Genomic DNA, 25,482 nt, shown 5'->3' with positions numbered 1-25,482 from the left:
ACATTTTGTCCTAGGAGAATCAACTCTCCTTTCTCCATGAACCTCTTCTGCAGCTCATATGTATATTTATTGTGAAACTTTTTAAAGAAACTAAATTTGAAAACTTAAAACAGAGACAGCACAGAAATAAATGTTGCCAAAAAAAATATTTAATTTTTTCCAGTTTCATTTTGTAAATCAATCTTATAGTCAATATCAAAAATGAATTTGCTGATTTACACTACCCCTATAATTATGAAGTTTAAATATAAAATAACCAAATGATAAGTAGCAAATTTGTCATCAAGCTGGAACTACAGCACCATCTTGTGGTGATCAGTTTATTCCAGTAAAATATACTGTATTGCCTTTTCATAATAAGAATTAATACTTCTTGTCAGTTAAGTAAGGATTCTATTTAAGCTTCATTGCCCCAGCAAAAGAAATAGCATGCTGATTTCAACAGAATATTGCTATTGTTGTGGGGAAAATAGGAGGAGGAAGGATGTTCACTTCCTTGTGTTATTTATAAAAATAATAAAGGTAGGAAATGAATGAGTGAGTGAGTGAGTAAATAAATACCACAAAGGGAAAAATGGTGGGATTAAAGTTGTTCTGGAATAGAGAAATAAGACCTGCAACAAAATGTTACTCTATTTTCACATCAGCTAAAGTGTTCCCATTCTGTACAAGTAGTCCTCAACTTACAATCATTCAAGAGACTATTGGAAGTTACAGAAACAATGAAAAAAATAATGACTTACAACTGGTCTTCACATTTATGACCATGTAAACACCCCCACGGTTACATGATCAAAATTCAGATGCTTGGCAGCTGGCATACATTTATGATGGCTGTAAGTGTCCCAGGGTCATGTGATTACCATTTGGGACCTCCTCAGCCAGCTTTTTATTTATTTATTTATTTATTTTTGTCACAACAGTATACACAAACATCGTCATAAATAAAAACAACATATCATGAAAGAAAAATATGTATATATAAGTAAAAGTATGCAATAGCTATGTTAATTTGATATAATGAAGGGAACAATAGGACAGGAACGGTAGGCAAAGCCAATGGGGAAAGCCAGATTTACTTAATGACCATGTGACTCACTTAACAACTGCAGTGATTCTGTTAACAAAAAAGGTCATATGATTATTAGCAACTCACCCAACAACTGCCTCGCAGGGAACAGAAATTCCCATCACAATTGTGGTCATAAGAATTATTTGCATTTCAGATTCCCTCTAGGATATAGTCTTTCCTTCCATTCCCAATTTATAAAACGAACATTCAACTTTTTGTGGCTTTGGGGCCTGTGTTATTTCCTGATGTATTATTTTGATGCAATAGTTTATGCCCTTCAGATTTTTTATGATATCTTATGTGCATGGGTTGGAGTAGGCAGCTTTCTTTCCCAATAGTTTGTTTTAAATACTTAGCTGTTGAAAATTACCTCTTTAGTTAAATATCAGAGGAATGAGTCTATTCTTATTAAAGATCATTCTTGCTCATAGAATAGAGTTCTATTAGGTTTAGGTTTTACTTATCATGGATTGATAAAATGTATAAGCCAGGTTAGCATTTGAAGGATCTGAATGGCAAAATGAAGAATAATCATTTATAAAGCAAGTGACAATTACAAAGTGAGTGGCAAATATGATTCTTAAACATTTAGGGGGGGGGCGCTAAACTCTTTAGTTCATCAATTCATTCATGAAATTTTAGATTCTTCCCCAATCCATAAATATTATATTAAAAAAATCCTACTTTAATAGTACTACAAATGATAACATCCACCTTTGAAGGTTAATACTGATCATTTTGGAAAACCTTGCTTTTTTATAAGGCAGGCATTAATCAACCACATTGAGACTGTACAATTGACCCACTGAAACGTTTTTATCCGCGCTCTTCTGCTCCTAGGACCGGTCTTCCAACCTCTTCGCTTTCAATTTCCCCGCTCTCTTTTTTGCAGCCAACCAGCGGAAGCGACTCGGGACAACCAATCAAGGCTCCCTTTCGCATCTCCGACAGGGAACGCGCCTCCTCTTGCCCCCCATAGGCGCCTGCGCAGTCGTCGCTACGCCGCTTCGGAGGTGTGGGCAGGCCGGGCCCGTCGATTGGTTGGCGCGTTTGTTTGGGAGACCTTGGAGGCCTGGCCGGTCGCGCGGGGCCACATCGTTAGAGCCTCCATGAGCAGGTGTTGTCCACCTGTAGCCTCGGTCGTGAGGGGACTCCTCGGCTCCGTTTTTTTCTGCCTGACACGGACTATGAGCCTCCGAGGAAATCCGGCTGCCTACCTGTCGGGGGCCGCGAGCAGCAGCAGCAGCGGCGGCAGCGGCAGCGGCAGCAGGGCGGGCTGTGACGAAGGAGGCAGCGGAGGGAGCGCCTTCTTCCTGCCCTCGACCTCCTCGCCGCAGCCGAGGCTGCTGCGGCTGTCGGAGGTGCCGGGCGACGAGCCCTTCAAAGCCAACGACGCGCTGCTGCACCTGCCCCTTTCCGCCCCCGCCACGGGGCAGGCTCAGCATCACGTCGTCTACTTCCCGGGGGACGTGCAGGTAGGAGGCGGGCGCCGGAGATCCCCGATCCGCGAGTTTTCTTCGGATACTAGAAGGAAGGAAACGCGCCGCCTTGCACGCAACGCGCGGAGCTGAGCGGGGGTGGGGGCGCACCGCATGTTGTCCGGTGGGACCCGTTTGTGGCTCAGCCGCACGTGCGAACGCAGACCGCGGGCTCGGTGAAGAGCTGGCGGACGCCGCAGTCCCCGATCGGCGCTGAGCAACGATGCGGAGGAAGGAGTAAAGCAACCCAAGAAACGCCAATGGCCGGGAGTTGCTTTTGCGGTGCACTGAGGCGGGGGTTTCTCCCTCGGACTTCTGTTCTAGCGTGACTTGTGCTTTTCTGGCGAAATTCAGGAATCGCGGAATTAAAACGGAAAGGGAAGGGAATTTATGAATATGTTGGCCGGTGTTAAATCGCGGGGCGCGGGGGTCACTAGAAGAAACCGTGGCCTCTCTTGTAGGCCACGATTGGCACTTAAAAAAAATGCCATTTCACAGCTTTATGGGTATGCCGTTGTAGATGCTCCTGAAAGTGAAAATCAAATCGACGCTCTAAAGAAATATGCTGGGTATATATCAGAGGTTTGTCTGTTTTCTAATGGGAATCTGTAGATCTCTTGCACAAATCTTGACTTGCATCAGGGATCTTGACTGACCTTTGAGTTGCTCTTTGAGTTTGTATTGTTTTCAAACCAAAGAGGTTTTCCCCGTGGTGGCCATTATTTATTCTTATTCCACAGTAAAAGAAATGAGGCTGTTGTCTCTGTGGTGGTTGTGGGTGGTTGTTTTTTTCCTGTGGATAAATTGGTGGCAAGGAGAAAAACCATACAGTTATTATAATTACAGCCCAGCAGAATGAATCAGGTTTAAGCCAGGTGAAATAAAAAATATACAATACCTAGTTCAGAAAAGGTTAAGACATAATGGAAGATGTAACGATCTTGATATCTATCATTGTAGAGAAATCAATGAGAGTTTCAGCTTTCTAAGATGCAAATTGAAATAGAAGATATTTGTCTCCTTTTTAAAAAATATAATAATTCCATCTTCAATTAAACAGTGTGTTGTCAGGATACAGATACCTTTGTAAAATAATTGAAATCTACAACAATATTCATTACATCAACATTGATTCTATAATATTAAAATATTAAACATAATAATCATAATATTTGCTTCTCTCTTAATATATCTTCTTTATTTCACTAATTTTTTCTTTTGTTTCCCTGTTTCCAACTTCCGTTTTTGTTATCTAATCATTGATAAAATAAGTCCCATGTCATATAATATTGTTTGTTCTTTTTCCTTAATTGCTAGTATTAGTCTATTTATTTCTGCACATTCTAGTATTTTCCTGATCACATTCGGCATCTGTGGGGATCTCTTCACTTTTCCAATTTTGAGCAAATACAATTCTAGCTGCAGTTAGTATATGGATAATTAGTTATGCATTCCTTTTACTATATTTTTTGGGGTTAAATCCTCAAAAAGAATATGCTGCTTTATCATTTTTTCCAGCCACATATGTATTTTTGTCCAATATTTTTTTGCCTTTGATCATGTCCATCACATATGATAATACGACCCAGGTATCTGGTGGCACTTTCAGCATTTAGCTAACTTATCTTTTATACATCTTTGCCAACCTCGCTTGCACAAAATGCTATTTATAAAACATCTTGTACTAATTTTCTTTGTATGGAGTTGACATTGTTAATTTATAGTTCCTGTCCCACAGTTTCTGCCATTTGTCTAATTCTATTGTATAACCAAAGTTTTCTGCCCATATTATCATTGTATCCTTCACTTGTTCATCTTCCAATTTAATGCCCAATAATTAGCTATATGTTTTCTTTATCAATTTTTCTTCTGTCCCTGTTAATATCTTGTCTAATTCTGTTAGTTCTTTATAAAATCCATATAGTTTAACATCTTTCTCGTATCTAGAATGTATCTGCACTTGTGCGTACCATGCCCTTGATCGCTCAATTCTTGTTTAGTTTTGAGTTCCCCCTTTTCATTCAAAATATCTTTGTACCTTACAATATTTTCCATGTTAATAACATTTGGGTGAGTCAGTGCTTCCATTGTTGAAAGCCAAACTCAAATAATGTTGTTTTCTAATTTTTTCCCGCACTATCAATCTAATATAATATCTTTGAAAGTATTTTATTTTTCCCATACCACAAGAAGGCATTCCAGCCCAAATGCAAATTGTGCACCTCTAAAGTCAATAGTCTTGTATGCCTCTATACAATCCATTCTTGCACCCATATAAGTACCACAGCCTGGTAAGGCAGTTCTCAATTTGGTAGCCCAAAGCCGCCTCTATTCCTTGAATCCTGCAGCATTTTTAAGCTTATCCTTACTTTTTTCCCTTGCCAGATATATCTTAATTCAGTTACTTTATTGAATTCCTCAAAGTATTTTTTCCCCCAGTTTTATTGGAATTGTTTGAAGTAGTTTTGGTTATCTCGGTAATATATTCCTTTTTATTGTAGTTATTCTTCCTATTAATGATAATTGCAGATTTTTCCATTTCTCCAAATCTGCTTTAATTTGTTGCATCAGTTTATAGTAATTATCTTCCTTAATAGTTACACATCTTGCTGTCAGATGAATCCCTAAGTATTTTACTTTCTTAGTAATCTGAATATCTATTCTCTTCGTTAACTTTTTTCTGCATGTCTGTAAGATTTTTAACTACTATCTTAATTTTCTCTTTATTTATTTTCAATTCTGCCACTTAGCCATATTCCTCTATTTTTTTTAATTAATTTAGGCCCTGTTTCTTGTGATTTTCCAAAATGAAGAGTAAATTGTCTGCAAATGCATGTAGTTTATATTTTTCCTTTTTTATTTCCATACTTTTTATCTCTGCATCTTGTCCAATATTTCTGTTTAATACTTCCAGTGTCAATATGAATAATAGAGGCGACAAGGGGCATCCTTGTCGTGTACCTTTTTTAATGTTAAACTTCTCTGTCATATCTCCATTTACTATTACCTTTCCAGTTTGTTTATAATATATCACCTTAATCATGTTAATAAATCTCTCCCCAAAATCCATATCTTTTAATTGTGCTAGCATAAACTGCCAGTTCACATTGTCAAATGCTTTCTGTGCATCTAGACAAATCAACGGCATTTGCTTCCCTGGATGTACTTTGTAGTACCCCAGGGTATTTAAAATTATATTGTCTTTAATTTGTCTCTTAGGTAGAAATCCATTTTGAGCTGAATGTATGAATTGATTTAAGAACCTTTTTAGTCTTTCTGCAATTATTGAGGCATATATTTAGTCCGCATTCAGTAAAGATATCAGTCTGTAATTTTTTATCTGTTGTAGGTCTGAATCTTCTTTCGGTATGAGAGTAATATATGCTTCCATCCATGAGTTTGGTACTTTTGCTTCTAGCAGTACTTGAACACTTCCAACATTGATATACTTAAAGTATTTTGTAAGTCTTCATAGAGTTCTGCTGGTAGACCATCTAGGCCCAGTTTTTATCATTCTTTTGTCTCTTAATTGCTTCTGTTAATTCCATCACTGTTATATGTTCATCAATAGCTTTCACTGTTTTAGGTATTTTAGGTAATTCTGCTTTTTCTAAATATTGTTTTATTTTATCTTCTGAAACTGTCTCTTGGTCATATAATTTTTCATAGTAGTTTTGGATCACTTTATTTTTATTGTCACTTTGGTGATAAAAGTTTCCTTCCTCATCCATTAATTGGTGTATCAGGGTTTTTTTTCCTTCTCCTTTTTCAGTTTGTATGCCAGCCATCTTCCTGGTTTATTTGCATTTTCAAAGAAATTTTGTTTAGCATTTTTAATTTTTTATGCTAATTCTTTATCTATTAAGTTCAAATTATGTTTTATTAATTCCATTTGGTTTTTTAGATTTTTTTTGTGGTTCTTTTTGTAGTTTCATCTTTAGCCTCTGCTGGACTAGATGCTGATGATGCTGATGCTGAGGATGGTGCAGATTTAGTTTTCTTCATTTTGAGATGTTTTAATAAATTTAAACCAATTATTAAAGATAATAATTACAATACCCTAACAGCCCCAGTGCTGACAGCCCACTTCACTATCTCCTTCCAATTTCCCTTTTTACAAAGCTATTCAAGAGTCAAAACATTCAATATTACTGTATCCCTTTTTCCTTCTTTTTCCTTCTTATTTTCAATCTACAAATGTCACTATTTTTTTTAATTGTAATCCCAGAGGAGCTTTTTGTGAATTATAATTCACAAAAAAGAAGAAATAACACTATTAATTGTAATCCAAGAGTTGTTAAACTGTTGACCCCTTTGTTCTTCAAAAAGTATTCTCTTCTTCTCTTGTTAAATTTATAATCCACATAGGCCCACCAAGCCTGAAAATTCAACCACCAATTGTCTTGTATCTTCTGAGGGAGAGTTCACAGAGCAGAAAATAAAAGAGAAGGAAAATATTTTACTGGTCTCAGTTCTATTTGCTTTATCTGTTTAGCTTCCACTTGAGTTCCAAGAGCAACACTATTTTAAAAACTCTCTGTGTTTCACTCTCTGCCTCCACTATCTAACATAAACAACTTATTGATGCAGGTGTTCTTTTTTTAACAGCCAGTCTTTATCTTCTTCAACCTCTCAAGGTTATGTTTTCTTTCCTTTCTCACTTGCACCTCTCAACATTTCCTTCTACCTGTAGGTGTCATTGTTACCATTTCTCTCCCTTTTCTTCCTTTTATATTATATTATATTATCCTGTCTTTTCAAAGTTTTTTCAAAAAAGGTTCCCTAGATCCAAATTTTATAATCCCCAAAATCTTCCAAGTTAGTCAATATTATATTTGAGGTCCCCAGTCCAACTTCCTAGTTTCCAAGTTCTTTCACTTTTAATCAGTTCTCTTATCTTTCTTCCTGTTTTAAAAACGGCTCTCAGGCATGCTTACCACTTTTCTTGGGAAGTGGGAGGAAAACAATTCCACCACCTCCTTTTAGGGTTCCACTTTCACCCAGGCTAATTTCCAGGGGGCTCGTTTCTTAATAGAAGTCAGAAGTTAGAAATCTGTTACCCAGATCATTTGCACTGTTCCTCATTCTTTCACACTTTCTTCATCGGTGGCTGCCACAGCTTCAGTCAGGCGTGCAATGGCCATCCTTTTCTCCCTGCCTTCTCTGGATCTATCAGGGAGCTTGCAAACTCCCAGAGATCAACGGAGCATGCTCTCTTGCTTCGTCATCCCTCCGAGGTGATTTAGGTCCAACAGAACCTCCTTGCAGTTTGAATTTCGGCACTATCCCAGAGCCCCATGGAGATGCATCATGTTGCCATGACATCAGCCCTTGCTCCATTTTTTTAAGTTGGTATTGAGGCAGGATGCTATGCATCTACCCAAATTCCAGAGTATTTTGTAATAAATGGAAGTGTTGGAAGATATTCTAAGTCATTTTAGCTTTAAAGGGTTTGATGGCATTTAATATCAATGGGTTGTAAATCAATCTTAGCAAGATGAAGCGGCTTTGTGTCTTTGGTCCTTCCAGAGACCAAGGCTCTTCCATCTTTAGTTCTGGATGGGATTATACACCTCAGACAGACCCGTTGTGCGATCTGGAAACCCTCCTAGAATTTTAGATTTACTCAGAGCAGGTGGCAGTCATGGCTAAGAGAGCCTTTGCACACTTTCAGGTGGTACACCAGGTGCACCCATTCTTGGATTAGAAGGCCCTGCTCACAGTAACTCACCTTTGTAATCTCTCATTTAGACTAATGCAACATGCTTTATGTGGGGCTGCCCCTGAAGGGCATTTGGAAAATTGATCTAGAATGCAGGCAGTAAATAGCACAAGATATATAGCACCCGTAACCCCACTTTTGTATGAGCTGCATTGATTACCAGTTTGTGTCTGGGGGCAATTCAGTGTCCTGGTTGTCACTTTTAAAGACCTACATGGCTTGGGACCAGATTACCTGAGAGATCATCTTTTTCCAAGAGTCTCTAGCCATCCAACTCAATCTAGCAGAATGGGCATGCTGCAGATCCCATCAGCAAAAGAATGTCAACTGGTGAGGACTAGATGATAGGTTTTTTTCTGCAGTGGTCCCTGCTCTGTGGAACCTCCTCCCTTCGGAGAGTAGAATGACCCCAACCCTTTTAGCCTTTTGTAAGGCCCTAAAAACCTGGGTATGTTTCGAATTCTGGGGTACTGAAAGTGTCAAGGGCCACATTTCTTGGCTTTTCTGCTAACCCTACACCGGCCAAGTATCTCAGCTGCTATGTATATTCATTTAAGATGTTTTTATGATTTTTAATCATTTCATTTTTAAAAAATACTTTAGTGTTTTAATTGTAATACATTTTTTACTTGTAAGCCACCCAGTCATTCAGAAAAATCAGATAAATTACAGTAGGCTGGAATATCTTAAAAGGGACAGTTGTATTCATTTCAAATACATGCACTCGTCAAATTTTATTACATTAAGTATGTTATTGCTACTCTGCATGTGACCTGCATTTTTTTCCAATAGTTTCCTCTAAAATAGTGCCTCTTTTATCTTTTTCATTTCAGAACTATCATGAAATTATGGCTTGTCATCCAGAGAACTTCCAGTGGAAACAATGGTGCTTAGAAAATGTTGCAATTATTCTTGGTCATCGTTTTCCAGGCAGTTACATTTGGATTATAAAATGTTCCCGTATGCATTTGCACAAGTTCAGCTGCTATGATAATTTTGTGGCAAGCAATTTATTTGGAGCACCTGAACACAGTACTGACTTTGGAGCCTTCAGACACCTTCATGCCCTGCTAGTTAATGCATTTAAACTTGCTCAAAATTTTTTGGTGTCTCAGAAAAGCATGTACGATTTCAGTGACAATACAAAGGCTGTTTCTTGTGAATTACCTACTTTTGCAACTAGTAATGGTTGCCCAGCAGCAGAGAAATACTGTGAACATGTTAGCAATTCTGCTTTGAGCTTTAATGAGCCTTCTGCTATTGGTAGAGCTTCATTCACATTAATAGGATTCAGTAAAGGTTGTGTTGTCTTGAATCAATTACTTCATGAACTGAAAGAAGCAAAAAAGGACAAGGATATAGATGCTTTTATACAAAATATAAAAGCTATGTACTGGTTAGATGGCGGTCATTCTGGAGGAAGTAATACTTGGGTAACGTACCCTCATGTGCTGAAAGACTTTTCACAGACTGGAATTTCAGTTAATGCTCATGTCACACCGTATCAGGTATTTGATACAATGAGAACATGGATTGGAAAAGAGCACAGAAGATTTGTACAACTTCTTGAGGAATTTGGTGCAAATATAAATAGCCAACTTCATTTTGCTGATGAAGCACCTTCGTTGGACAATCACTTCAAAGTGCATGAAGTATTTTGATATGTCAATAATGCCAGTATACTGTCTCTGCAAAATGGATCTTAAACTTCAAGTTAATAATGTTTTCTTAACACAGGGAAGAGGAAATATATGCTTTCTAAGATGTTTATTCGTCTACTGCTTGTAACTGAAGTCACCAGAAAGTTGGCTTTTTGATCTGAACAAGGCAATATTATCCATGAGGAAAACCAATTTAAGAGCAAAAAGGAGAAAAAAACTTAATTCAGATTAATGTTATAAGGAAAGTTTGTGTAATTGTCTAGAATTATAATGAGCAAAACTTTCAAGCCTAGGTATAAAAAGATTATCTTCAGATTCTTCTAATTTGATGAAATTGAAGTTTTGTTTTTGAATAAAATCCTATTATTTAGATGGGATAATTATTAGAATATCAAAGCCACTCTAAACATTATTTAGTACTTTAGCACAAGCAATGCAGTAAATTGATTATTTTGGCAGTATTTATCTTCATTGCAATAAGTATATATTAACCTTGGGAATAAGGTGAATAACTACTGTACTGTTGTGCCAGAGATGCCCTGCAGTTTCTAACAGTTGAAAGCATCTACAGATGTTGTATTTTTGTTTTCCTTTCCGGGGGCGGGCATTGGAAGAGAATTGAACAACTTTGTGTGTGTGAGACCAAAAATGTTCACTCTCACACGGTTCAACATTCCATATTAATGGTAAAGCTTAACTAATGCTCAATACAATTTTGAGCTTTTGTAACTTGAGACTGTTAGAACTTTTATAACAACTGTAATTATTACTTTGCTGAATATAAAGCCATGTAATTACATTATATTAATACTGTAAGTTTTGGAAAAATGATAGTAGCATATAGTTACTATTTATAATGCAGAAATATCAAGCAGCATTCTCTATAAAATGGCAACTATGTGAGAGAAGAATCACTACAGTGTAAAACATTTTGATGTTTCTGTTAGTTAAAAATTAAATTATTAATCCATCAGTGCAATTGATATTTTTATACATTGTTTGAAAGCTAGCCAGCACATTATCTGAAAATGGAATTTGGAGAATATAGAACTCATTTGTATTTTAAAGGATTTGTGACACAATAAGGTCCCTTAAAACAATTCCCCAACATTCCCATCTTTGCGCCCTTAGGGAGGGAGAGGGGATGGTTCTGCACAGATGGGGTGCATGTGCACGCACTTGCCTACTGCTTGTGCACGTGGGGATGTGCGCGCACTCGCCCATCATTTCCGCCACCCAGTTCTCAAGGCCCGGTAGTGGGCCGTGGCCCAGGAGTTGGGACCCCTGCCTTAAAACTGATGAACAAAATATTGTTGAAAGATAATCTAAAATTATTGCTTAAAAAACTTATATTAAAAGTCAAAGGCCATGTCTAAATTGTTTTTGCTATAGCAGAAACTTTGATAATCTAATTTTCACAGAATATCCTAACTACATTTCTCCATATTAATTCATTCTGTATTTTGCAAGAAGGGCACCTTTCAAGAGTAACTTTTTAAAATGGGATAGAAAGTTAAGGTAGCGGAATCGATACAATTGGAGATGCTTATATGCAAGAAAGCACTGCCTGCTTACTATCCAGTATATAAATCACACAGCTTTTGAGCACAAATAAGCTATAAAATTGTTTCATTATAATGGGGGGAATTTAATGATATGCTTGTTCCATGAAAGCCATTTTTCCTTCTCTGGTATCTCTTAAACCCTCTGCAGCAGATTTGAATGTCATGAGAGAGTTGTGAGAATAAGTTGTGTTTTGTTAGCAGTAGACCTTTAGCATAGATTTCGATGCCATCTCATACTATGTAAAGATGATGCAGGTTTATCACATCAGTCTGAATGTGAAATGGCTATTTGTTCTGATCCAATAATTCACTGTAGGCACTTGAGATTTTGTACACTGACCCCTTTTTATTTATTCCCCTCACTTCAGCATTTCCAAAGGGATGTGCGCATGGAAGAGGGAAAGCCAGGATGTTAAGTAGGTCAAATCTCATAATGTTGTTTGTGCAGCCAAACTGCAGGGATTTTTGCTTTTCATACCTTTCAAAGAGATTTTTGTTATTGTTGCACTTTGAAATATATTCTGAAGCAAAGTTTACTTCTTAGTTCATGTTTTAAAAATAATAAAATGCTGGTAATTTAGTCATCTCCAAATTAATAGTCTACAACCAAAATATCCAGCTTTTAATAGACATTATTCACATATTGCTTCACAATAGAAGTTAGAAGTTGCCAGAAAAATAGGTGAGTCTTAGAGTATTCTGGAGAAAATTAATTCCATCTACAATTAGGATATTGTATCTATTTACTGAAATGATGTCTAACAATCAAGTGAGTTCCGTTTCCCAAATTCCCTCTTGAGGATTGGGAAAGATTTGGGGCTGAAGTAAGAGGGAAATAGTATATTGCATGCCTTCACTATAGCTCATTAACTCTCTCACAGTATAAAGATATACTGAATTTTCTGTGCCAATAAATATTTTCAATGTGACATACATTCTTTACCTTTGAAAGCTCATTTTATAAATAAGCTTTGTATTTTTCTTAAAGTAGATACTGACATAAATTGAACTTTATTTTCCTGAATGGAGCTAAGATACTTACTTTTGTTTCTATAGAGAATTGGAAGACCATTGGATAAGAAAATTGAAAGTAGTATCATGTTAAAGATAAGCTTTTTAAAAATATATATTCAGTTCAATAAAATGTTTTGATGTTTACTAAAATGCAGAGTATATTGTTCAGTACTAATCTTTTGAGTAGATGTAATTTAGAGATTTATTTTTAAATACTAAATTAATTTTCTAAGCATGAAAAAATAAATACTGTATCTTCCAGTTACACATTTTGCTTCCAATCAGTAGCTTAGATTGTACTGATACTTTACTGGACATATCAGTTGGAGAGAGGCTGTCCTGGCCAGGAGGAAGGGTCAAGTATCTGGAATCATTCAGGATCAGTCTGGAATTGTTACACAGACACAAAAGGCAAGGTAACTAACAAAAATGAAATGTTTTGCACAAATTACACCAGTGACCATCCTATTAATTGGTTCACAAGAGAGAGTTTAATATATGTTTCTAAAACAAGAAGTATTCAAAAATATTTTTTATTCATAATTACTGCTGTAAGTTTTTTCTTGGATGTGTAATGCCATTCTCCTACCATAGAAGTCTCTGTATTCCTCAGGAAGTTCTTCCAGGGTTTTTAGCGCTCTAGCCAAAATCTGTATTGCTCTTGAGGCTGCAGTGAGATCTTTGTTTCCATACGTATCTGTTTTATCATAGTATTCAGAAGGAAGCTGCTTCCAGAAAACATTGACTCCAACTCCAAATTCCTCAGAAGTCACATTATGGAACCACAAGGCTGGGGGGGGGATGGGATCATGAAATATATTTTACACATGCACTGAAAAAATATTTAATTTCTAGTTATCAACCGGTAATTGTTTTACAATGACAGCTTTACAGGAAGAAATATACCATGTTTCCATAAACCGAAGACTTGAAAATTGTTCTGAAAATATATTCGGGACTATAGATTCTTTAGGCTAGATTAGACCACTAAATCTAAGAGGAAATTTGTAGTAGTGAGTTGTAGCTGGGAGAAGACTACTAACCACAAATCCCAGTGAATAAAGTTGAAGCCATTTTTGGCTGATTCTTCAGCTGCACATCTGAAACTGTTCAGAAAGACCCTTGTAACCCTTGATTTAGGACCGGTCATTTTACTACTATTCACAATTATGACAGCCTCAGAATGGATCTTTGAAGACTCTAAGGCACATCCCATTTCACCTAGCAAACTAATTTAGATTCAAGTGATATCCAGAGTACAGCTTCAAAAATCTACTCCTAACGTGTTTTTGTCTTCCCTTTTCTTTCCTGCCTCATGTACCAGTTTGAGGTCTAAAGAGATTTATACTTCTAAGGATACATATCTAGGAACTATAAACATCATTCATAAACATACATATGGATTCTTTGAATTTTGTAAAAATTAAAAATTGACCTGTTGATGGTTATGCCAAGAGCTTTCAAATTAGCAGATAACTACTATGAACTATTATTTTTATATATGAGGGACTTTATTCTAATTCAAAGAGCATTCTTCTATAATGATCATCACTCCAACCTAATTAAATCTAAATTTGATAAGAAAAAGATTATATCTGCTCTCCAAATGACCACCGACCAACCCAGCTAGTACCCAAGTCAATGTACTAAAAAAAAACTTCAGCTGAAAGAATAGTCAGATAGGCTTAGAATTCTCACATTATCTGAAAAAATGTAATAAATAAAATGGATGTAATAAACTCTTGCTGTCTCTTTTGGCTCTAACCCAATCATACAATGGATCTGACATCAATTTAAATGTGCAGAATAAAAATGAGGAGCATTTCTTCAGACAAATACATTTATTAAAGGCATAAGCTATTGGCTCATGATTTTGGCTACTATGGACCAAACAGCTTTCCTCTTGCAGTATGCAGGATAGTATAACTTGTAAGATGAAGTATATGTTTCAACCTATCCATACCAAAACTGCTGTTCTTCTCTATTGAAAGCCCAAAGGGAAGCTTCCTGCAATCTGAGTGATCTTCCAGTTATATAAAAAATGAAATGTCGCCTCTTGGACATTTAATCTTATATTGGATTATGACATGAGTCTCACCCTCTTTATGCATAGAATACTACAAGTAGGGGATCTTATTACTAAATAAACAAGTATATTAACTATGTCATGTATTATGTTACGACATTCATTTTTAATATATTAATGCAGTCTCATAAATGTAATCAGATACATGGCCCACATCTCTTGCATCTGCTAATATTTCAATCTTGCTTGTTTTCCCCCCAATTTCTACCGCTTTTTCTTATGTTAGAATCAACTTGCTTGTAAGAGGGAGTTATTTGAGTTAGAAGGTGGCAGTGGCATATCTATGTAATGACAAATTTAAGATTAATAGAAATATTCAAAATCACTGTTAGGTATGCCATATTGAAGGTTTGGAATAATAGATATAACTTAAGATTTATGTCCAAAACTCCTTTTGGTTGCTACCCCAAGGTTTTCAAAGAAAAGAAATGATAGCCACACAACTAGGTTGATTTAAACAGACTTACTTTTTCTGAAAAAAACTTGAAATTAAAAGCAAGGAAAGAACTGGAAAAGGAGGGTTTTACTGTCAATGGTTTGCTTATGTCCAATTGATAGAAAGATTTAAAGTACATAAGAACATATTGGTTTTACAAATGACAAAACTGAAATTGGTTTGGGTACTAATGATAAACATTATTGCCAAGATGTATACACTTTAAATGAAAATGAATATACAAGATGAATACATTAAAGAGTGAATGACTATTTGAGCAAAAAAAAAAAAAAGATAAAATGCTGGAACAGTGGGAGAATCTGGGGAGTAAGTGATTGAAAATATTCTTTGAGCTATAATTTGAAACAATTTTTACAAGATGATGTCATTAGTATTTAACATCTGATAAATTGTCAAAGATGTACAAGTGTGTCAAACATATGTTGGAAATACAATGCTTCTGAAGGCACCTTTTAACATCTTTGGTGGACATGCAAGAATGCTACAAATTATTGACATCAAATAAATAATTTAATTCAGAGAATTTTTAAATAAATGTACAAATGAAACCAGAGGGTTTTTTTCTAGGTTTGATGGATAACGATTTGGAAAAAAAATGGGACTTTGTTTTTATATATGGTAATAGTAGAAAGACAGATAGTCCTCAAGTTACAGCCATTCATTTAGTGACTGTTCAAAGTTAAAATCGTACTGAAAAAAGTAACTTCGGACTGTTTGATGCTTACAGCCATTGCAGCATCCCCATGGTCATGATCAAAATTTGGACACTTGGCAATTGGCCTGAGTTTAGTGTCCTGAAATTGGCCAGTTTCAGTGTCCTGAGATCATGTGATCACCTTTTGCAACTTTCTGATGGGCAAAGTCAGCGGGGGAAGCCAGATTCACTTAACAACCATGTTACTACCCTAACAACTGCAGTTAACAACTGTGGCAAGAAAGGTTGTTAAATGGGGCAAAAATCACCTGTCTTGCTTAGGAATGGAAATTTTGCCCTCAATTTTGCTCTTAGGTTGAGGACTACCTGTATAGAGTGCCACAATGTAATAATGGATGGTAAAATTAATGGATGGCTGAGATGGAGAAATTAACTCCTTTGATTAAAGAAAATATTTTTATAGCTTTTGCTTCTATATGAAAACTACTCGGACTTTTTGCTTGAAACTGAAAGAAATGTTATATTTTATGATTTTACATAATTGTTTAAGACAATTCCACTATGTATTATTGAATTTTAGTTCAAATGATTAATGTTTTTATATTATTAACTGTATCAAGGAAAGTTGGAAGCTACGATTTTCTTATTTTTTTCCCCATCTTTCCTTATTGTCTTGCACTTTCCCTCTCCTGAAGTATATTGAAAAAGAATTAACTTACTTATTATAGATACCATAATTGAATTTTACACTTGATATAGATTAAGGCCATGTAATTTTGTGCTGTTCAGAATTTAAAACCCACATTTATTTCACCAGTGACTTATTAAAAAAATACAACTTATTATACCATTTAAAAATTAGAGTTTGTATTAATTAGAGTTTGTATTAAGTATTTGGTTTCATAGGTGCTCACAGATAAGAATGGAAGTGTGTTCAGTTATTTTTTCAACTATGGTTTAGCATGATGTGCGAATAGTGAGACATATTAAGGACAAAAACCATGTCAAAAGCCATCAGATCACTATAATGCAGGGCTGAGATAGAATTGCCATTTTACTGTGATTTTAAATACAATTTGCTGCACATAAACATACATTCATAAAAAACAGTCTGTGACTGACTGACTACATTCTACGCTGAATAAGGCCAAAGAGTCTTCTACAGTCCTTTTAAAAAAAGAAAGTAACTGAATTTGTTGTTGGTTTTCTTACCAGGAATGAATAAGACATCTCCTGCTTCCAGTTGACATTCATAACGTCTAGCTTTGATAAAAAGAGGATATTTCTTCATATTTGGTTTATCCACATCTAGTACCTCAGACTTTGTGCCTAATGAAGATTTCAATGAACAATCAATGACAATGCTTCTATTACACTGTATTACTCTTAATGCTACCAGCATAATATTTACATCTCTCATTTGGGAGTAAAACATCCAGGAGGCAAAGACTGTATATGTATATATAAACACACATAGAATGTTATGTGCCTCAAGTTGATTGCTGGACTGCTAAAATGATGGTTTTCCATTTCTCTAGTTCTCTTAAGCTATCAAATGGTACTAAACCAATTTTAACTATAGTATGTTGCAATTTAAATCTTTATTAGACCAAATGGGACATCCTTTCTCTGCAATCAGAAGGAATGCTACTGTACTGTTTAACTGATCAAAGACATTGATCACACTATTTCATTCCAGAGTAGTTATATTCAGTGAATGCCAACTTTGAAAATATATATGGTTCAAGCAAATATCAGACAGCAAATCTGTTCTTCAGTCTCATCTAGAATGCAGATGGTGCTGTACAAAGCAACTGTCAACTGATCTTTAGCTATTTGCATCTCATTAGCAACTGCCTACTCTGGTTAGCTATTTTAGTGGGTGAAAGGGGCTGTGTTGTTTTATGTGCTTTTTTTTTAATTTTGTGTTTATTTAAAGTTTATAGACAACACCACAGAACGGCTTTATTTAAAAAGAATACAAGTCGGCCTTAAGTTACAGCTGTAATGGAGCCTGCCCATTACAGTTGGAAGTCAGGACAGCCATTAAGGAAGCACCTAATTTTATGACTCTCCATCTTTGCTCTCCCCAATGCAAATTTGCAGGTCCTTAAATGAAGCATGGTGTGCCTCAAGGTAGGAGAGATCTTGGCAGGGTGGATAAAAATCAATGGTGTTTTTTTTTAATTTAAATCAATTTTTTTTAAATTTAAATTGATTTTTTTTTCATTTTTATCAAATTTATTTTAATAAAATGCTTTTGGAATAAAAATCTACCTAAAGATAGTTTTATATTTAAGATACATTAATCATTTAGTTTATTCAGCATGAAATGGAGCTTAGTTATGTAGCATCAGGTTGTATATTCTGCAATATTGGGACTGTCGGTGAGTTAACAGCAGGTCAGAGGAGGAGATGCTGCAGGACAGAGATGACAGTTGCCCTTTAAAACTTATGATTTAAATCGAGTTGATTTAAATCGAGCCTTTTTACTGGTGATTTAAATCGACTTGATTTAAATCAAATCCACCCTGGATTTTGGTAATAGTACAAGTTCCAGTAATTTAATGTCTGTTTACAAAGTTATCATGTGGGTATCCCGGTCAAAAATCAAGGTTATCCTGAAGGATAAAAAAAGGATATCCAAAATTATGAAAAACATACAAGTTTACAAATGAGAAAAATGACAAAGAGATTCAGGGAAAGAGACCCAATAAAGGATTATTAAAAATGCACAACAAATAAAAGCAACAGAATACTCAACAGAATTTTGAATAACAATTGTTAATTGTTATTAACAATTATGTTGAAGATTAAAAAAAAATTGTACACAATGCAAGATAAATGGTATAGAAGATAGCTACCTTAAATAGTTGCAAAAAGGAATTATGCCAAATATCTGAAAGGTAGTTTACTGACAGCTACTAAATATGATCTAGGTTTCAAAAGCAATACATAGTTGAGTTTGTCTGTCACTGGATCAAAGAACACAAGACACTTATTCCAAGGAACCCTAGAGATATCTGGGCAACCAAAGTGGAAACTGGAACATTGCAAATAAGGGAAATGTGATCTGATGCAACAGGAGTGTTCACCCTTATGTAGTGTCTCCTTTTAAGCTAGGTAACCCATACAAACACACCTGATAAATATAAATATGGTGCATCACGGGGACTGAACAGTACAACTCGTTTCTTTCCCGTCACCTGAATTAAGAAGTTATCCATTATCTACAAATATAAAAACAGTAAACATTACTGAGCATGCAATCAGATAAGACTTTCAATATTAAATTAGAGCTATCATATTAGCAGTAATACTCATTTACAGTGACTCTGAAAACTATGTCAGATCATGAACCTTTGGTCTCTTGCCCTTTTCTTATGTGGAGAAAGAGGAGATTCTCTGTTAATAAAATAAAAAACATGTACAGAACACTTAGCATTAAGACAAATTTTCACATTATAAGGGTAAAACAACCATCTCTCATTGTCTCTCTTTATATCTTTATCTCTGGGTCACACACACACACAGACACACACACAGAGATTATATAGCTACACCAACAATGATTGTAGTATTAGCAGCAAAATATTGCATTATTTCCTGTCCTCCCTGCTTCACTGGAGACGTTCAAACAAAGTTAATGTCTTGCTCATTAGTCCCAATATACTCCATGTACAGATCATGCTGTTGTTTAGATAGTTTGAAAGATACTGGTACTCAATCAAAATCTTTAGGCATATGTCCAATGATATAGAAACACTTTTTCTAGCTGTTAACTATATAGCACAGGTAGAGTGAAAATAAGACTTGTTTTATTATTGAAAAAGTTTTTACAAAAATTTTCACCCCCCTTTTTCACCCACCCCACTCCATCCCCTCCCCCCTCCCTCCAAAACCTCCCTCCCCCGCCCGACTTCCCAGAACAAACACAAGGTATAGTTCAAAAGAAAAAACAATCATACGCTAAATTTTTCCTAACACAAATCATAATCCTCCCCTTCTTCTAAAATCCTAACTTTCCCCCAAAATAATACTTTTGAAGAGGATATATTACTAAAAAAAATCTGCCCTGGAGACCTAATAATTACCATGCTCCTTTCAGCTGAGAAACAGGATCCAGTCAGAGAAAGAGGATCCATATTAGAGAAATGAGAAACAATGTTTACATATTTACAAGAAGAAGAAAAAACCAGAAGCAAATTAATATATTCCATGTGCAGCACTGAGATAAGAATAGAGCTCGGTTAACAACTGTAATTGTTAACCAATTACACTGTACTGTACACTGAACTGTAAAGATCAGACATTCCATCACTAAGTGATGTGGTTGTAAAGTATAATGACTGCATGATTTGCAATGCTCACTGTGAGGACCTCGGGTCATTAAGCAAGTGCCAGGCAGCTCACAAGCAGGCCACCAAACTTTCTTCACATATGAAAGCTCATTCATTATATCCCATTCATAATTATTCCTCCAACTGAAATTATAGGAACAAAGTAGAAATAGCTTAGTCTAGAATTAAGGCTTTTCTAGTTGTATCTAAATGGACAAGTTGTATCAAGCACGGATAGGAACAAATATTATAGGAGGGATTCCTGAAGAATTTCATAAGGATCAGAATGTTTTATAACTTTTAAAAAATTATCTGTTTCACTGTCTTTTTAACATTCAAACTGGATTCATTGTGTTTTAAGAGTTTATTATTGTTTGATGGAGTATAAATCCTTAATCTTGATTTAGAAAAAGAAGTCTGAAAGTCCTTAGTTTAGCACCTACAGCGTTCCCTTTTAAATATTTTTTAAGGAAACAGCACAAAACCCTCTTCACATACAGGTCAAAATGATTTAGCCTACTTTTCATTAATAAATGTTTAGGAATATATTATTTACATCATAGTGTGTCCAAAGTTGTAGACCTTCTGAACTTATGCGGAAGACAGTAGAGAAAAACTGTTCCTTATTGAAGTATTCTGGAATCTGAATGTCATCTGCCAATAAAGGAAACTGCTTTCTCAGATCTGCAATATCCTGAAATAAAAATATTTATCTTGACTAGAGTTGCATATAGTGCTAAGTTATAAAACAGCTTTAAGAAATCATAGCAAGGTTCACACAGCATACGAAGCCAAAAGCAAACCATCCTACAGCTTAGTGCAATATAGGACTCTAATTACATCTGATACCCCTGAAAGAGGAAAATGATTATTAAGATATTACAGAAAGACAAAAGGACCTTAGTCCATAACTGTAAGTCTACTAGTTTCCTCCCCCATGAATTGCAAAATCTCTTCAATTCAAGAGATTTTGATTAGCTTGTGCTACCAATAAGGCATTTAGAACAAGCCAAGTTTCCAGGCCATCCATCAAATTTATCCGTATTTCAACTGAGCAAGTTCAAATAATACACAGTAAGTATGGATAATTGGGCTTCACTTGAAAAAATTCAAATCCTAGATTCATTTCCAGATTCTGAAGAAATTGGGGCATACATCTCACAAAGGAATAGAAAAAAATGTGAATATGTTAGGAGCAGTTTTAATTTTGAATTGCTGAAATTAACACGGGTAAACAAGATAACATTTGGTTCAGAAATTCGTTGAACAGTCCAATGAAATACTGTTTTTCAAACCTCTTTCCAACTCATGAGTCAGGGAGTTGCAGGGTAGGATAAAACTCTTTTTGCAAAAATATCTATTTCCTCATCTGTCCCAGGAAATAGTAGTGATAACACTAGTCAATCCTTTTCTCTATCAGCTTTATGATTCTCCATTCTCTCTATTTAAACATAGTAAAAAAGCACAAACTAAGGACAGAATTTATATAAGGATTATCTAGGATAGCTCAGAGGAAAACTAACATTTTTAGGATGAGTTTTTATCTTACACAATGTACTCACCTTTCGAGGATCATCTCCCAGTGATCGTAAATAATACTTTTCATCCTTAAAAATACAAACACATGAAAAATAAATTGCAATGAATAGGCACATTAATATTTAATTCTTATCAAGTATCATGTAGTTTGATAACTGAAAAAGAACCTACACTAAAAAAAATGAGCTGAACTAAACTATTAGTAAGCAAATAATATATTACCTCAGAAAGAAAATAATCCAAATGTTTGATTTCAGCTGCTCTCTTTACAAATACATCAAAAGGCAACGTTCTGAAATTTAAAATGAAATTATCAAAATATTTTAAACAGATGGGACTGACTTTTAACAATAACTATCTCAAAACATCTTTGATCAAAGAAAAATGATAAAATTAAGAATAGCTGTTTAACATTAATACCTAATATCCTTACTAGAATTGAACTTCCTGAAACAGATTTAGGATCAGCTTGAAATTTTCTGCAGATCAATTACTGGTAAATTTATGTTGGTTGCCATATAAATGGATTCAATTCTTCAAGTCAATTAATTAATCTAGTGAAGCATGTCCACCAGCAGAATTAGGAACAGAATCCTCAACAATTCCCAGTCCTGTCTACTATGCTTTTTAGAAGATTGGTGGACCTCCCCAAAAATTCAGGTGGTGATGCTAAGGGCACAAGGGGGCATCAGAAGCTACTGTAGGGAAAAATTTCCCTTCCCCAGCTTAATAGCTGAAAATTCCTGGAAGAAACTGCATGAAGAATTCCCAACAGTATGAAGAGACAGCTGGATCCCCACTTCCACATGACAGAAAACTATCAGAGTAACCTCAGTAAAATACATTTCATGTTGAAACTAATGGCTTTATTTCCAAGGATGTTCTCATACAGACATTAGCTCCACCAACTACTTGATACATTATCACTTTATGATTTTCATTCACATTTGTGGTAGAATGCAGAATTGCTTTCATTTTTAATGAGAATAAGTCTGACTTATAGAGTACAGTGTGACTGATTATAGTTGCAATGGGTGACTGACTGAGGCACAGAGAAGGCAGCTATAGAAAACAGTGTAGGAATTTCATAGACAAATTGTAATAATTGGATTAACTGAATTTGAAGATTACCTATTTGCTTCATTAGTTAAGGCAGTACAATTATTTACTGTGATGGGAAAACAAGTTTGTATAAAAGACAAGTGGGAGAATCTGAAAATTTGGTACACAAAGCCTGCCAACTGTAGACATCATGAAAATGTGTAACTGGATTGACAACATAAAGTCAGTACAAAAATCTCTACTATCTAGGTCGGGAAAAGCTATGTGAACCATAAGATTTATTAATGCAAATAGTTCTATAGCTGCTTGTTTTCCTCCCCAAACAGCACATCTCTAGGTTGTTATGAGCTAAGCATGGTGTGTGACAAGTCTACCTCTAACCAGAAGAGCAACATCTGAGTTGCTACCAGTTCCCACTTACAGAAACAGAGTAAAGCATGGAACAGAATACCTATACACAAAGTTCTTACTAAGGAAGTTCATCTGTGGCACAGTGGAAACATGAACCTTTACTTCTTTTTTTCCTGATGCTTGACAAAGGTAATCTACTGTCCATTTGGTCACACAAGGGCCCAGATCTATTCCTTTCAGTACCGCAGGCTTTCTCTGAGAATGAAAAAAAAAGTTATTGAATTTCAATCCACCATTTTGTTATTAGAAACAAATGAACAAAAGGCTATGACTTATTGTCTACTCCCAACTACCCAAACCTAAGAAAAGCATACATTTTCTTAGAAAATTGTTTATCAGTAAAATGAACACCTATATTTCTAACTTATGATTTTTCTAACAGAGCATGCTTTAGTGAAATATATCATATGGCAAGATAAGCAGTAATGAACACCCTACAACACAGTACTGGATTAATCTACATTTTACAGAGTTTTGCAGCCTACTCTGCAACAACTACTTTGAAGCAAGGCCCCCATATTTGTAACTGATTTCTAAATAATATAGTTAGTCACAGTTCACTGAACCCTATAGGTTCAAGTCAATACTTTAATTAGATTGTTTTTCAATAAATCTATGAAGATAAGCAGTAATGAACACCCTACAACACAGTACTGGATTAATCTACATTTTACAGAGTTTTGCAGCCTACTCTGCAACAACTACTTTGAAGCAAGGCCCCCATATTTGTAACTGATTTCTAAATAATATAGTTAGTCACAGTTCACTGAACCCTATAGGTTCAAGTCAATACTTTAATTAGATTGTTTTTCAATAAATCTATGAAAGAGACAGGAAACAAAGTATTGTACTGGAAGAACATAGCAGCAAATCTAAATATTAAAGGCAAAACTCAAATTGACTATTTAAAATGCATATAGATTACTTTAGTATATTAAGAGACAAAGTTGATGGAATGAAATGTATGCTAAGTCCAAAATTAAATAGCAACTTCTATGGTAGGTCTAATTGCAAACAATGCTGCAGCCTATCCTTCAAATACAACACATTATCTTTTAAGCATTAGTTAAGGAAATGAATACAACAAGCACTATTGAGGCCAATATGTCTAAGGATATTTCACCTTGATTTTTAATAGGATTTTTAAAAAAAACAATAAATAGAAATATCTTAGGGATATGCAAACTGATTCAAATCTGAAACACCCCACTTTGAGGGTCAAAAGCTGTTTTGAATGCAAAATGGGCTTTTTAAGACTTTGGAAAATTATTTAAAAGTGTTTCACATTCAAAACACATTTATGATGCTTGATCCACCTTATTTCATGCTTGAAACAGAATATTTTGAATTCAAAACAGGTTACATGGTTGAAATCTGTAATATTCTGCACATCTCTAGAAGGCACGAGGTTGAAAATAAAGCAATATCAAACATAATCAGAATTTCTAACAATGGTCCCCAGTGCCACACACCGCAGCTTTTTTAAAAAAATAAAAGTGTGGTTGGCTGCAATTGAAGGTAGGGAGTATGCTTATGTGATCAGAAAAAAAAAACCTCAGAAAAACAAGATTAAGGAGCATTCTAGGAGGCTAAAGACTGCTGGGGAATATTTATTCATTTGTGGTAAATTGGCATGTTGTGAACACATCTGAACACATCCACTTTGGCAGATACTTTCTGAGAGTGCCCTTAACATGCTACCAAAATTAGCCTGCAATCAACATTCCAAATATGCCAATTACCAAAGAAACGGTTAATTATCTCCATCTCCTATTTTATCTGGAGAAGGAAAACATGTCTCGCTTTATGTGGTTTAGGATGTAAATACTAACCACACAGAGCAGAGCAAGTACTAGATTAAACGCAGGATTAATTTGAAATGTATTCTTTTCCCTTAAGTCCAAGAAACAAAGGACCCATCTGAGTACTATATATTGAGCGGTTTTTATTAATAAATTTCATCCCTTTTAATTTTTTACTTATACCAATTACTCCTGCCTATTTCCCCCGTAACAACCACCTTGTAAGGTGGACTGCGCTAAGAGGAAACCGGCCTAGAACTCACAACCTCCGTTTTTTAGGCCGCCAGCACCTCCGCCACTAAACGCTGGCTCTCTTTAGCATGTCTTTCTTTATCATGCCACGATATTTAGAAACGGAAAGAAGGCGTTTGAGGCGCCGGGTTTCACCCACCAGAGGATAGACGTCCTGCAAAAAACGATCCCGAGTAACCCCGGTGTACTGCGGGACTCGCTGCCTCTCCATGTCCAGCTCGGTCACTTCCTCCTTTGGGTCCGGCAGTGATTTCCTTCCGCTGGCAACGAGGCCTGGCAAAAACCAATAGACCCCCCCACACACCAGCCCCCCCCCGTGCCCTGAAGGCGCCCACACCGCCGGGGGGGGGCGCGAGGAGAGTGTGG

The 25,482-nt window shown here is 35.6% G+C and overlaps 2 protein-coding genes across 4 annotated transcripts; one reads left to right on the top strand and one right to left on the bottom strand.

Annotated features, from left to right (window-relative positions):
• Positions 1 to 1,408: 1,408 nt before the first annotated feature.
• Positions 1,409 to 10,906, top strand: C1H2orf69 (chromosome 1 C2orf69 homolog). Of its 2 annotated transcripts, none has more exons than XM_058187763.1 (2): positions 1,409 to 2,547; positions 9,106 to 10,906. In XM_058187763.1, the coding sequence occupies exons 1-2, from the start codon at positions 2,182 to 2,184 to the stop codon at positions 9,931 to 9,933; spliced, it is 1,194 nt and encodes a 397-aa protein (XP_058043746.1). In that variant the 5' UTR covers positions 1,409 to 2,181; the 3' UTR covers positions 9,934 to 10,906. The 2 variants fall into 2 exon arrangements, with proteins under 2 accessions (XP_058043746.1, XP_058043755.1); XM_058187772.1 differs by having other exon boundaries at positions 2,405 to 3,132.
• Positions 10,907 to 12,167: 1,261 nt separating this feature from the next.
• Positions 12,168 to 25,468, bottom strand: TYW5 (tRNA-yW synthesizing protein 5). Of its 2 annotated transcripts, XM_058187793.1 has the most exons (9): positions 25,256 to 25,468; positions 23,103 to 23,257; positions 21,812 to 21,881; positions 21,613 to 21,657; positions 20,607 to 20,744; positions 18,853 to 18,940; positions 16,923 to 17,039; positions 13,102 to 13,302; positions 12,168 to 12,897 (listed from the first exon to the last, which is right to left on the bottom strand). In XM_058187793.1, the coding sequence occupies exons 1-9, from the start codon at positions 25,325 to 25,327 to the stop codon at positions 12,893 to 12,895; spliced, it is 891 nt and encodes a 296-aa protein (XP_058043776.1). In that variant the 5' UTR covers positions 25,328 to 25,468; the 3' UTR covers positions 12,168 to 12,892. The 2 variants fall into 2 exon arrangements, with proteins under 2 accessions (XP_058043776.1, XP_058043768.1); XM_058187785.1 differs by lacking the exon at positions 12,168 to 12,897 and having other exon boundaries at positions 12,981 to 13,302.
• Positions 25,469 to 25,482: the final 14 nt, after the last annotated feature.

The sequence above is a fragment of the Ahaetulla prasina genome, chromosome 1, assembly GCF_028640845.1.
Source record: "Ahaetulla prasina isolate Xishuangbanna chromosome 1, ASM2864084v1, whole genome shotgun sequence".
NCBI lineage: Eukaryota > Metazoa > Chordata > Lepidosauria > Squamata > Colubridae > Ahaetulla > Ahaetulla prasina.
The sequence above is the reverse complement of the archived record's forward strand: the minus strand, read 5'-3'. Positions and strand labels throughout refer to the sequence as shown.

What these genes read in the sequence shown, in the direction of transcription:
- C1H2orf69 (XM_058187763.1), top strand. Translation starts at nt 2,182, where the DNA reads ATGAGCAGGTGTTGTCCACCTGTAGCCTCGGTCGTGAGGGGACTCCTC. An exon ending in ACTTCCCGGGGGACGTGCAG is followed by an intron (nt 2,548 to 9,105) that starts GTAGGAGGCGGG and finishes TTTTCATTTCAG; the next exon opens with AACTATCATGAAATTATGGC.
- TYW5 (XM_058187785.1), bottom strand. Translation starts at nt 25,327, where the DNA reads ATGGAGAGGCAGCGAGTCCCGCAGTACACCGGGGTTACTCGGGATCGT. An exon ending in TGGATTATTTTCTTTCTGAG is followed by an intron (nt 21,658 to 21,811) that starts GTAATATATTAT and finishes TGTATTTTTAAG; the next exon opens with GATGAAAAGTATTATTTACG. An exon ending in AACTTTGGACACACTATGAT is followed by an intron (nt 18,941 to 20,606) that starts GTAAATAATATA and finishes TTATATTTGTAG; the next exon opens with ATAATGGATAACTTCTTAAT.